Source organism: Myodes glareolus, chromosome X, assembly GCF_982192425.1.
Source record: "Myodes glareolus chromosome X, mMyoGla1.1, whole genome shotgun sequence".
Taxonomy (NCBI): Eukaryota; Metazoa; Chordata; class Mammalia; order Rodentia; family Cricetidae; genus Myodes; species Myodes glareolus.
Genome location: NC_142053.1, coordinates 89,687,004 through 89,700,785, shown reverse-complemented (window position 1 = coordinate 89,700,785; position 13,782 = coordinate 89,687,004). Strand labels below are relative to the sequence as shown.

Sequence of the window (13,782 nt, the reverse complement as noted above, 5' to 3'; positions counted from 1 at the left end):
ATTAATTATTGTTAACACTTTTGAGGTCTCTTTCATAAACTCTGTGTCTGTGATGAAGCTCCCCAATCCCATGTCAACGGGTCATTGTGATGACTTTTGGAGGGACAGATTGCATTTCCAGAGACGGTACAGGGGTGATCTATTAGCTCAGCCCTTTATGGGTAATGTGGCTATGGGTACTCTTACATCCGAGACTCTGGTACCTGGCTCCCGGGGCTTGTTCCTATGCTTGCCTCTTCCCTAATTATGCTGCTTTCCACACGGACACAAACATCCTGGAATCCTAAACCACTGACATCATCTTCCAGCCTCCAGTTTCAACACCACTGGGTGTTTTATTCCGTCTTCTTACATGGAATTGTTTTGACCACCACACCTCCCATCGCCATTGCATTTCTTATACAGTAGCATTGCCCATCACACGCATTACTTATGTGATATTTACTAAATAAACAATCACACCAGTTCTTAGATCTAATAAACACTTTTATTCACTCATTCCCTTCTTTGGTTCCCAATGTTAGTTGCATCTACCCATATTCCCATATATTGAAAGCTGATCTGCCCTTCAGGTTAGAGCCAGTAAATATGTTGATCCTTCTCTCTGGATATACACACAAAAAAGAGGAGCACATTTAATTCACTTTGCAATTTCAACATTTATTTCTGATACCAAAACTTGACAACACACAAGAAAAAAAAGTAATAGACAGAATAGCAAATAAATTTATCTTGCATGCCACTCAGTCAACAGGATGTGGCTCTCTAGATAGCTGTGTTCTGAAGGAATCTGAGGCTTCAGCCTCACTCAGAGGGAAAACTATTGCAAATGATGAGCAGTATCTGTGAATATAAGAAAAGGGGAAAATAATTCAGTAAGCTGTATCAAGTCATAAGGAACATAAACACCAAATAAGCAGTAGTTTTTTGTACTTCTTTTTTCTCCACCAAGGCTTGTATATCATTACTAGCTCAGGAATGTGACTACAATCCCCACTGACCATGTATTCCCCCAAGAATCCCTTTTGCCTAATTCAGAGTGATTTACTTACTTGACGTTTTACTCAACCCAGAAGAAGCCAATGGCACCGAAGTTGGCGGCGAAGTTGGCAGTAGCTGTACCACTGGGGCCGATAATGGGGCCAGTAAAGGCCTGAGGGAATCTGGAGCGGGCATTCTGGTGGTATCGGGCCCAGAAGGTAAAGGGGATTCTGGACCAAGGATCTCCAAAATCTCCTTCCTCATCCCAGGTCAGCAGCTCAAACTCGATGTCATCCCAGCTCCAGGGCCCAGACACAGCCTCATCTCCGATTCCCATGCGGGTTCTTGCTTCAGCGCGGGCCTCTGCCTCAGCTGCAGCAGCATCCAGAGCATCCAAGGCTTCATCTGCAGCTTCCATGAACTGTGCAGTCCAGTCACGAGGGTCTCTCTTCTGAACCTGCGATGAGGAACAGAAAACCAAATGAAACCTTTTACAGTAGCCAAGATATATAATCAGTGTAGTGCCCATCAATAGATGAATGGAAAAATATTGTTATTACACACAGTGGAATACTATTCAGTCTTCAAAAATGAAAATCCTACTGTTTGTGACGATATGGGTGAAACTGAAGGGCATTATACAGAGAGACTAGATGCAATCTAAATGGCAATCTATGACTGAACTCGTAGGAGTAGATTAGAATGCTGGTAGCCAGGGCTCAAGTGGATGAGGAACAGGGACATATTCATTAAAGGCATGAAGTTTAGTTAGATACAATGAGTAAGTTCTAGATATCTATTATGCACCAGAATGTCTTATAAGTTAATGACTACCACGTATTTTAAATTGCTAAGCTAGCTTCTCGTGTGTGTTCCTGTATGTGTGTGTGTGTGCACATACAAGTGCATGCATGGAGGCCAGAAGGCAACCTTGAGTGATGTTCCTCACGTACCATCCACCTTATTTGAAACAGTGTTTCTCGACAAGTAGGCTCTCCATCTCCCCAGGACTGGACTGTAAACACACACTACCACATGTGGCTTTTCTACACGGGTTCTGGGGACTGAACCCTATTAACCTATCATCAGTTCCTCCATTACCTCTGCAATGAATCTCAGCACTTTCATCTTGCTAGTCTCATGGTAGGAACGCAGGCCCCAGAGGAACTCATACTCAGGAGGGTTGCTGTTGGGCACTCGTCTGTAGTCCAGGTATCTGAGGTGGGGGAAAAAAAAAGGTCTGTGTTTATGGGCAGTCTGTGAAAAATACCTCACAATTCTGGATTTTGAAACGCTTTAATTCAAAGAGAACTCGTCTACTCCAGACTCACTTCTAAGCATAGTCAGGGTATCTACCCTTTAAGAATTCCTAGGCCAGTGATTTTATACCAGGCAACCACTCAGAGCTGCAAGGGACACTTGTATGGGGTCACAGGAAGGAAACACTCATTTTAACCTTTCTGCTAAAGTTGTTGCTTCAGGTTCTTATAATCCTGCCAACGAACCACCAATAGAGCCCTTCCGCGATTCCAACATGACCTACTGTTCCTGAGAATAGAGGAGAGGCTGCACTCACAACTATGCTGCAGAAATGTCCTACCTCAAAGCGTACCTTCAGTACCGCCTTCTGCGTAAAGACGCATTTCTGTGACCCTACATACGGTGTGCTGTAAGCAGTCTGCTTAGAAAGCCCTTTCTGATACAGACTGAGTGCATTCACTTACTTTTGCTTCACGAACTCGTAAGTAAGAAGTTTTCTCAGATCACCAAGGAGGGGGTGTCTGACCCTGATGGTAAAAAAAAGGAAACGACAATCAGAATTTTCCTGAAGAGAAGAGGGAGAGAATTCAAGATGGTTTTCCCATCTATTCAAATAACCTAAACATCCCCCAAAGCACCCCCCCACACACACACACATCCCGCCACTGCCACAAGACCATCATGTAATGCAATTCTGGAACCACCCTTGGCTGCCAAAGGATAATCCAAACAGACAGGAGATGAAAGAGCCTAATCATACCCAGGACGCAGTCCCATCTTGCGCAGCGCCTCCCAAAGGACAGCTGTAACAGGAGGCAAGGGGAGAGATAAGGCACAGAAAGTGAGCATGAGAATCAGGTTGTAGCAATCCCCAGCCGCAAGTCCAGCCGCTCACCCTCACTGGCGCGGTTGCCATTCATGAAGATAATGCCCAGAATCACCAAGAGGAGGCCAAGCTTGGGTGTATCTTTGGTCCTAGAGGACAAAAAGAATATATATACGTATATATAGTCAGCAGCCATTTGCATGAAAACCCCCAGCAAGCTTACCAATTTATCTTTTCCAGTATTCCTCAGTGGAGATCATTATGCCCCCACTCTGCCCATGACCTCCTATGTGAATGAATACTGACATTCTTAGAAAAAAAAGCCATCACTGAGAAAGGCCATATTCCACCTCCTTTCCCATCTTACGTTCCCAGTATGCCAGCCAGGGACTCAGGAGTACTGATGAGAATATACAGGTGCTCTTCTTTGTCAATTTCCTTCAGCTGAATTCCAAACTTCTACAGGGGCAAGAAAACAGATTATGAAATTACAGCAGTTAGTATACTCATCACATAGGCAGGCAGTCACAGCCCTGTTAAGCCTTGCCCTAAACTTTCAGGCAGGAATCTCATAAAACTGAGACTTTCCCCAGCATTCCAGCTTCTTAGATTTGGCTTTTTACCTTCTCCAGGACAAAGCAGGCGCGTTCGATGATTTCTGGATAAACATCAGTGTATTCTCGGATGATATCCCTCAGCATTTCTGTAGGAGACAAGGGGAAACCCTGGGACTGGGTGGGAGTACCGAGTAGCAGTCCCTTTGCCAGCCCTGGTGAGGGTAGCTGAGTCAGGATCTTCAAAGGTACGCACAGAAGCATCAGCTATGGAAGGGAAGGGATGGATGTATATGCAAAAGATGCCCAAAGAGCGCAGGGACGGGCAGGACCTACCTGAGCGCTTGATGGGCACCTTCGTGTAGTCTTTAAGCATCAGGTACTTGACCAACTTATTTGCCTGGGGAGAAAGAAATAATTAAAATTACGCTTGCAGCAAACGTGGCTGATTACAAACGGAAGGACAACAGCAAAAGACGAGAGGTGCAGCGCTTACTCTTTCCTGAAGAAGGGCCACATCTCGGGGCTGTGGTGCACCCTGGTTCTGTGAGGCACGAGAGTTGGGGGAGGATCTCAGATTAGGCGAGGGTCGTAAGTTCTGCCAGTCAGGTGGAATTGGCCAGTCGGCAGGGATCCAGTCAGGTGGAAAAGGCCAGTCGGTGGGAAAGGACCAGTCAGGAGGCAGTGACCAGTCATGGGGTAACTGCCAATCTGGAGGGCCTTGCCAATCTTGAGGGCCCTGCCAGCTGGGGGGAGCCTGCCAGCTGGGTGGGGTCTGCCATCCAGGTGTATTCTGCCAGGCCATTGGGTTTGGCCAGACAATTGGACCAGGCCAGACAATGGGATTTGGCCAGATCACTGGATTCTGCCAGATCACTGGGTTAGGCCAGATCACTGGATTCTGCCATGCAACTGGGTTCTGCCAAGCTGATGGTGTCTGCCTAGCTGGGGGACTCTGACGTGCTGGTGGGGTCTGCCTGGTTGTCTGGTTTTGCCAGCCCGACGGGTTCTGCCAAGCCAGTGGGGTCTGCCACAGCACATTCGGGGGTGCGCCAGGTGGGTTCTGAGTGGTCACTGGAACTGGAGCAGACCTCCAGTTCCCCGAAGCCAGCGAGGCCCGCCTCTGATCCCCACTGCTGTTCTCCTCCACATTTAAGTTATTGATCTGCATCGTAAGAGAAAAGAGAATTCCAGCTTCACTATTACATCCTGAGTCCTTCCAGTAGCTAACCTAGGATGTTAAAGCAAACATAGAGCGACCAATGGCTACTGCGGGGTCATTTTATGCTTCTTTTTCATTGTCTTTCAGGCAGGAGTTTCACCTCCAAACCAGACCAAGGACAATCATAAAGGGGGGGGGGCCCAGAGCGTGGCCTTTCCTATGTGACCACTGCTCCCACCCTGAACTTGAGTCTCATTTCTCCTTGATCGTGTTTTCTCTAGCGAGTGTGGAGACTCTTCAAGAGCCAATGATAACTCAGTGTGAGCCTGCCTCTCTTAAGACCTCACCCATGGTGCGTACTGTCAAAATGTAAAATGACCTATACACAGGGGGTTATGGTGATCCATATGGTCTGTGGCCTTGTATAGACTCACCATCAACCTGTGGCCAATCAGGGGTCAGGAATAAGCATTTACCTTAAACAGCCCCTAGAGTTTAGCCCAAATACAGGTATATACGCCCTTTATTTTGTTTGGAGCAAAGGTACTTCAAAAAAGGCGAGCACCCAGAGCAGACTGAAGCTAGCAGGGATCTCACCTTGCGGGTCCTTTTGCCCCGAATTATAGTCCGGGACTCCACATTCTGAGCCTGGGAGCCATCTGCTGAGGTCTGTGCAGCTGCGCCATCAGTTTCAGAGATACCTGGGCTGGTCCCTAGCTCAGCCATCTTGGCCTGGTTTACATTCTGGATCTGGGCATCAGCTGCAGAGACCTTAGTGGTATCATTCCAAGCCTTAGTAGCTGTCTTAGGCTGGTTGTTGCTCATCTCATTGGCACTGGGAGACTGAGAGAAATTGTACGTGGCACTGGGGCCTGCCTTAGTAGTGGTATTCTGGGCCTTAAAGGCCATTTCAGACTTTTTAGCTGCTGATTTGCCTGTGCTTGCTGCCTGGGAAAACTCAGAGGCAGCATTTGGGCCTTTAGCGGTGCCATTCTGTGACTTAAAGGCCACCTTAGACTGGTTCTTGGGCATCTCCTTGGTATTACGTGTCTGAGAGAAATCATTTGGACCCTTGGTGGTGGTATTCTGGGCTTTAAAGCCTGTCTTAGGCCTAGCAGCAGCTGTTGAAACCTCAGTATCAGCCACCTCATTGGCAGTTGGGGGCTGTGAACTCTGGGGACTAGCATTCTGCCCACTGGCAGCTGCCATGGCCTGGTTGGTGGGTGGAGCCTCGGAGATCTGGATGGCTTCCATCAAGGTCTGCACAAGCAAGGCGCCGTCTTCGACAGAGGCCTCAGCCTGCAAATAGAGGAGGGGGACATTTCAACCTCTGGGCCTTCTAAGCCAGATCAGAAGGAGGGGCACACGCAGCAGGGGAGCTGTAGACAAGAGTCACAGTCCACAGATCTAGGGGCAGAGGAGGGTCAAAGGGGGGCGGGGCGGGAACAAAATTTGGTTAAGGGTAGAGGGGGCAGGGCAAGGTGAAGGCAGTCTGAGGCAGCAGGGGCTGGTGAGGAGCGTGGTGCGACCACTGAACCCCAAGCGTGTTTAGAGCCGGACAGCTTAGGCTTGCGGTGGGGAGCTCAAGACCTGAGGAGAAGGAATGGAGGAAGATAAGCACAGAGGGTGGAGGGGGAGTCTCGCTGCGTGGAGAAAGGGAGGGTGGAGGCGAGAGGTTGGGGGATGGGGCGATAGACGGCTCTACACGCGTCAGGGTTATGGAAAAAAAATGGTTCCTTACCCAACCCGCATTCTCTGGGCAGGATGCCCTGACTAACAGGGTCTCCCCTTTCTCTAAGCAGGGACCGATGGCTGAAAAGGGACGCCCCTCCCCCCATTCGATAAACGCTAGAAATTTGAGAGCCAGCGGAGTCTAGGCCGGAAGAAGGGCAAAATCAGATCCTGGCATTTGCGCCACCTAAGGGGCCGGGGGTGGGCGTCATCTGTCAGCAGGGAAAATGGAGGAATAGGGACCAGGGAATCTCACCTGGAAGCCGCGGAGGCCTGCACCGCCGTCCGGTTTCTGAGCCATAGCTCTTGTCTCGGTGGCAGGGGCAGAGCCTAGGGGGGTGTGGGAGAGGAACGAGGCATTATACTACAGAAGAAAAATACGCAGGACCGAATTGTGTGTGCGTGCGTGGTTTGATTCTGGGGGCGGGGGAGGTGCGGGGTACGGGGAGAAACAGGCCTAACCGGAGCGGGAAAAGTAAACGGCCGTCCCGATGGACAATCTAAAATTTCCAGACGCTGACAGCGAAAACGGTTCAAATCCGCGTTCTGGAATCCGCTAAGAGCTCCGAATGCGGTAATTTTCGGGGGGCGGGGGAGAGGGAAGGGGAAAGATTCGCTCCTGGGAAGTTGAATTACGGTTTGGAATCAAGAGGCATCGTATAACGGATCAAGGTCGGGAAAGATGAGGATTCCGCGAAGGAATTAGATAAGGATTCAGAGAAGGAACGGGGTTCTAAATAAAAAGGGATCGGGAGCGGGGAATGAATCGGGGCTCGAGCAGGACGGGGTTTCTAAATCCAGGGTAAAGGGATTGGGATAAAAGGATGGGGGAGGGGCGCCGCACCAGGGGGCAGATGCCCGCTCTGGGGGTTCATCTCACCTTGCCTCAGGCCCCAACTCCAGCCCCCTCGCTGCCTTCCTTCTTCACGACTCAGAGGATCAGGACTGCTGGGCTCGGCTCTCTGCACCCGCACTCTCTCCGTGTCCAGGAGAAAATGCCAGCGCGGCAGCTCGGGCGACCCCGCCTCTTCGCCTAATATACCACCCACCGCCTCAGGAAGGTCCGCGCCTGCGCACCAGCGAGCTATCCAAATAAGAGTCCCGCTTGCTTTCCCAACAAAAGCTTCATCCCGGAGCCCTTGTGGCGCATGTGCACTTGGAGGAGATCCCGCCTCTTTGCCAGCACACTCTCCCACCGCCAACCAGGTTGACAGTGGACGGAGGTTCCTCCCCCTTCTTCTTACGCACCCACCCCTCCAACAGATGCGCAGCGCCTTTTGGTCCCACCCCCTGGCCCAGCACACCAGCCCCCTACCTTTATCCGCAATGCGTCTCTCCTCAGTCCCTCCCTTTTTCCCTAGGACTCTCTAGCCAGGTCCGCCACTACCGCCCACCCCTCGCTCAGGGCCTCCTAGGTCGGCCTCTGCGGGGGGTCTCTTATTTCGACACGAGCTAGGGCCTCCGCTGAGTTCACCCACTTCGCAACGCAGGAACCTTAAAGGCTTGGGTGGGGGTGGGGGATGCTTTACAGGAGGCTGCGAAGCCAGTGTCGGCTAGGGCAATCTATAGATTGCCTCGGACTCGACTCGGGGAAATTAGCTTTTCTCTTGCCCTTTTTGCAGTTTTGCCATGGAAACGTTTCCTGAGGGGTGGGTCAGACCGGGAGGAGAAAGGCGGAGGGCCATGGGATCCCCCCCCCGCCCCCAGCTTGTTTATCTCCAACAGCAGCCCTAGGAGAGGGATGCGGGGGCGGGGGGCAACATCCTCATTTTACACGCAGGTGGCTAAGTCATAAACCCACTGTCTGAGCCAGGGCACTGAGCTGGTAACAAACAGAAAAGGCAAGATTTGGCACAGCACGGTGGTGCACACTGCTAATTCCAGCACTCTGGAGACTGATTGAGGAAAGCCACGAGTTCCAGGCCAGCGGTAGAACTCTGAGACTTGATCCAAACAACAAACATCCATGTAGGGCCTGGCTTTTCCAGACTGCAGAATCTATATAGTATTAGTGCTGATCTGAGAACTGAGGCACTCCTTAATTTTCCATTGAAATGAAAAGCCTTCCTCTTCCCAATATACGTTCCAAGTGGACAAGGCCTGTATTCTAGGAGGCCCTCGTGTGTGTGTGTGTGTGTGTGTGTGTGTGTGTGTGTGTGTGTGTTCCCGCTGTGCTCCTAGTGGCAGGCACTTCCCAGGAGTGAGACCCCAGGAGTTGGTGCTTGCTGGAGCAACCAGAGCACTCAGGTGTGTCTGTCCTGTTCTTGCAGACTGAAGCTGCGCTGGGTTTTAGACTTTACTGGTTCGTCCATCTGTCCGTGGCTGCCTGAGCCCCTGAGAACATAGTCACTTTAGTGGATTTCTCTGAGCCTGGCTTACTCCCTACACAAAGTAAGAATCACAGAAAGTGGGTCCTGTCCAAGGACACAGAACCTGCTGTGTTTCCAAGATGGCTGAAGGAACAAACGCAGGGAAAAAAAAAAATGACACCCAGATACGAAGTGACTCAAACGAAACCCATACGGTTCCAAAATCCAAGGCAGCTTTGAGCGCATTTCCCATTTATTCTGGCGTCAGCTCCTGCCAGGAGCCTGCATATGAAAGAGGGCTAATGCTAGGAAGGACTGCAGCATTTAGTCCCCAAGGGCCAACATCAATTCTGCCAGGCTGGATGACTTCCCTCATCTGTTGCATAGCAACCTCCTCTGTCAGCTGCCTGTTTTTCCTCAGCACTTCCTCTGTAAAGCGTCTGCAGTGGGACGTGATCAGACTCGGGAAAGGAGGTCTGAGGTGCCATTTTATAGAGTATCTGCTTTCATGTCTGTATCTTCAGTCATGACCCAGACTCTGACTTTTACAGACTCCTCTCCCACTGCCCCCTCCCTTCTCCAGCTGGATATCTCTTGATAGTCTCCAAATTATTATTCCCAAATTTATTCTCTTATGTTTTCCCTCCTCACTACTATTTCCTTTAGTTATGCTCTTTTTGCCATATTAGAATGAAGGTTTCTTTAGGGACATGGACTGTTGTCTGTTTTATTCATTGTTGAATCCTCAGCGTGAAGAACAATGCCTAGTACATATATTTTCAATAAATAATTGTTTGATGAATGAATTAAGGTACCTACCACATTGCTAAAAGCAGAGACTTGAAAGGAATTTTTGCTTGACAAATTCACTTATTTTTTTTTGTCATACACAGACACATATACATCCTCATTACAGGAACAGTTTATATATCATTAAAGATTGAAATACTATATAAATGCTATAGAAGTTAAATAATCATTTGCTAATCTTCACTGTCTTGAGCCACTGGCTAAGGTTTTTATGCTACCTTTCATATAGCATTTTAAGTGCACACACAGCTCTTCTTACATCAATAGGATGACATGCATGTGGAAAATATTTTGAATTACACTCTTTTGCTTAATACTTCACATTCTTTCAGTTCTGTGAGAGGTACATTGTTAACATGATCTTTCTATCCTTGCTTGATCAAACATTCTTGTTTTGATCATTTGACAAGAACTAAGAGCATATGTAATTTTTTGCATCTGATTTACTTATCAAAAATCTAACTCTGAGTCATTCTTCAAAAAAAATTAATATTCATTTTTGTTTATGTTTGTTCACGTTGTCACACGGATCCTGGTGTTAACTGAGCCCACTTTGCGGAACAGGCAAACGACTGACTGTCCAGGAAAGACAAAAGACTCCAACGCAGGAAAAGTCTTTACCAGTGGGTTTGCAGGCTCCTTCCGCGGGACTCAGACGGGAAAGGTGGGAGCCTGAGGGGCGGGGCATGACTCTATTGTCCAGATGTTCGTCCCTGAGCAAGCCTGTCTTTCTAACTTTCCCTCAAAATGTCTGTGGGTTTGTCCCTCTGCGTGTACGCCGCATATGTGCTGGCTTTTGGATGGACTCCCTGGAGCTAGAGTTATATAGGTGGTTGTGTGCCACCTGGTGTGGGTGCTGGGAACTGAACTCATAAAGGTTCAAACTGCTTGCCCATCTCTAGCCCCTAATTTCTTTTCTTTTCCTTTTTTAACGTGTGTGTGTGTGTGTGTGTGTGTGTGTGTGTGTGTGTGTGTGTGTAAACAGATTTCCATTCCTTTGAGTTAAATGTCCAACGGTACAATTTCTGGGTCTTATAGTGTATGGTAGTTTTACAAGGAAGCTATAGATCTTTCCATTTTCCATTCATTAACCACACATGAGCGGTCCAATTTCTCCAAATCTTTGGTGGTATCTGTCGTCAGAAGTTTTAGCAATAGCGTGTAGTAATAGTTCACCATGATTTTAATGTACATTTATCTGATGGTTAACCATACCTAATTTTTGTGTGATAATTTCACACCCATATCTCCTTTCTAATAAAATGTCTATTTTATCCATTTTGGATAAATATAGATTAAATCCAATAAATATAATTGGATTGTTTTATTGCTTTTATAAAATATGCTGGATCTTGGTAAGAGCACTGCCGTGCAAGCGTGATAATTTGAGTTAAAAATCTCTAGCACCCATGTAAAGAGCTGTATGTGGCTATGCACACCTGTTATCCGAATGGAGACAGGAGGATTGCTGGATCTTCCTGTTTGTAGGTTCACTGCAAGACTTTGCCTGGGAATAAAGCAGAAAGCACCTGGCATCATCCTTTGGCTTCTGTGAGCACATGGATGTATGTACCTACACACTAAGGAACACATATACTGCACACATTTGCCATACTTACACTCACACACATATACTCACATACAAAGAAGTAATGAACTTAAGTAATCTTAAAAGTTGAATATTGACTTTTTTCCAGTTTATTCATGAGTTTTCAGGTATGTGGTTTGCATTTTTTTCTGTTTATAGCTTATCCTAGCCTCATTAAAAAAATTATTTCCTTCCTCCCTCCCTCTGTGCCTCCCTCTCTCTCTCCCTCCCTTGCTCCTTCCTTCCTTCCTTCCTTCCTTCCTTCCTTCCTTCCTTCCTTCCTTCCTTCCTTTCTTCCTTCCTTGTGAAGGTTCCTGTGAGTGCTGGAAGAGGATGTCTGGTCCCTTGAAGCTGTGTTCACAGATGGCTCACATGGGTGCTTTGAACCAACCTGATTCGGCTGGAAGAGCAGCAAGCACTGACTGCGGAGCAGTCTCTTCAGCCCCCTTTTTATTCTTATAGTAGAGTCTTTTGCAAAGCAAAAATTTGGATCTCGTGAAAGTCCAATTTGTTGAATATTTTTAAAGGATTGTAGTTTTCTGTGTGAGATACGTACATGTTTATAATTCCAGTATTCAAGAGGTGAGATTAGAGAAGGGAAAATTCAAGACTAGCTAGGGCTACATGGTGAGACTGTGACTCAAACGAACATATAAAATCAAGCGAAAGATGGGTGTTTTATGTCATTTCTAAGAGCTCTTCAACAATATCGAGGGTAGGAAGAATTTTTCCTCTTATCTTCCAGTTTTAATTAGAATGCTTGTCATCCATTAAGCAACGGTCCATCCACCTCCTAAAGGTTCCCTAACCTTCCCAAACAGCGCCACCAACTGGGGACCAAGTCCACAAACAGGAGACAAGAAAAATAGGAGACAGCACAGACCACAGCACCCAGAAAGCACGGAAACAGGATCTAGTCTGAACTTTTGTTTGAAGTATGAACTTTAGGTTGAGGTTTGGTTTTCCCTTAGCTTGGGGGAAGTTAGAGCTAATAAACACAGTTTATTTAAAGTTACTTTCTATTGTCTCGGTTTTACAGTTTGTCAAAAATCAACTGACTTTATTGGTATGAAGCTATGTCTCTGTCCTTCATCCTATGCCATTGTTCTGTGTTTACTCAAAACAGAATCATTTCTCTCAGTTTATTTTTCTTCTTTCCCCAAATTATCCTATTGTTCTATCCTTTTATCTTTTTTGCATATTTTGGAAAAATATTGTCAATATATAAAAACCATCTTGCTTGACTTTTGATAGAAATTTCACTCAAACTGTGTATAAATTTACATGAAATTAATATTTTAATTATTCAGTGCTTCTAATCTGTAACCCAATATGTTACTTCATTTTGCTACATTCTCCTTTCATTTCTATATTAAGATTTCATGGGGGTATTACTATAGAAGTCCTGTACATATTGTTAATTGACACATATACTTTACATTTTAATCACTATAAATACTATTCTATCATTAATTTTGGTTTCCACGAGTTGATTACACACACACACACACACACACACACACACACACTTTTTTAACAAGAATGAAGGAGGCAAAGTGCTATGCTTATTTACTGTTCACATTATTTTATTTATTTTAATTTTTCTAGACAGAGTTTCTTTGTGTAGCTCTAGCTGTCCTGAAACTAGTTCTGTAGACCAGGCTGACCTCAAATTCAGAAATCTGCATGTCTTTGCCTCCCAAGTGCTGGGACTAAAGGAGTGCTTTACCTTGCCCTGTTTAAAATTTACATTATTGATGTACTCTATAGCTATATCAAATGCATTTGGGCAATGATTTAAATCAATATCAGTGAACACTCTACTAGTAAGTAAAGGTTGTCAGAAGACGCGAAGAGAAGAAACCTGCAAGCAGAACCTCAATGCACAAAGTTGGGATGCAATTTTTCTATCTTACTAGATGATCTTATCATATGGTCTTATGACATTTTATAAAACACACTCTGTCTTCCATATGTCCATGAAATCTCCCTCCCTCCCCCCCACTCTCTCATCTATCCATTCATCCTCAGATATTTGTAATATGATTAAAGACCATTAGTGTTCTCACAATGAAAGTTAAAACTTATAACCCACTTAATTTGACAAGGATGGAACATTAATTTTTAATTAATGTGTAGGTGAATTCAGAAAAGTAATCACACACTCAAACATATAACATGTCTAGATTTAATTTTATGGACAGAAAACATCTAAAGATATGGAAGGAATTTTTCTTTTTTAATTGAAAATAGATTTGTTTTCATACAATATATTCTGATTATGGTTTCCCTCCCCCAGCACCCCTCAGATCCTCCTCATCTTCCCACCCACTCACATTCACAAACTCTCTCTCTAGCTCTCTGTTTAGAAAAAAAGCAAGCATCTAAAAAAATAAGTCAAAATAAAAAGGAACAAATCAGAATAGGACAAAACGAACAGAAAGAAGAGACAAATAGTACGATAAACAAATATAGACACAGAGCCACATACATTTACACACTCAGAAATCCCATAAAAGGGACTGGAGAGATGACTCAATGGTTCAGAGCACTGACTGCTC

The 13,782-nt window shown here is 46.2% G+C and overlaps 1 protein-coding gene across 1 annotated transcript; it reads right to left on the bottom strand.

Moving 5' to 3' along the window:
- Window positions 1-634: 634 nt before the first annotated feature.
- On the bottom strand, window positions 635-7,618 carry LOC125410318 (melanoma-associated antigen D1). The gene is made up of 13 exons (XM_048449816.3): window positions 7,395-7,618; window positions 6,771-6,844; window positions 5,381-6,082; window positions 4,118-4,786; window positions 3,958-4,021; window positions 3,691-3,770; window positions 3,435-3,526; window positions 3,137-3,216; window positions 3,002-3,044; window positions 2,706-2,768; window positions 2,083-2,197; window positions 1,053-1,438; window positions 635-843 (listed from the first exon to the last, which is right to left on the bottom strand). Exons 2-12 carry the CDS (start codon window positions 6,813-6,815, stop codon window positions 1,061-1,063), a joined length of 2,331 nt encoding a protein of 776 aa, XP_048305773.1. The 5' UTR covers window positions 6,816-6,844; window positions 7,395-7,618; the 3' UTR covers window positions 635-843; window positions 1,053-1,060.
- Window positions 7,619-13,782: the final 6,164 nt, after the last annotated feature.

What these genes read in the sequence shown, in the direction of transcription:
- LOC125410318 (XM_048449816.3), bottom strand. Translation starts at nt 6,815, where the DNA reads ATGGCTCAGAAACCGGACGGCGGTGCAGGCCTCCGCGGCTTCCAG. An exon ending in CTGGCTGGCATACTGGGAAC is followed by an intron (nt 3,217 to 3,434) that starts GTAAGATGGGAA and finishes TTTGTCCTCTAG; the next exon opens with GACCAAAGATACACCCAAGC. An exon ending in TACGAGTTCGTGAAGCAAAA is followed by an intron (nt 2,198 to 2,705) that starts GTAAGTGAATGC and finishes CCCCCACCTCAG; the next exon opens with ATACCTGGACTACAGACGAG.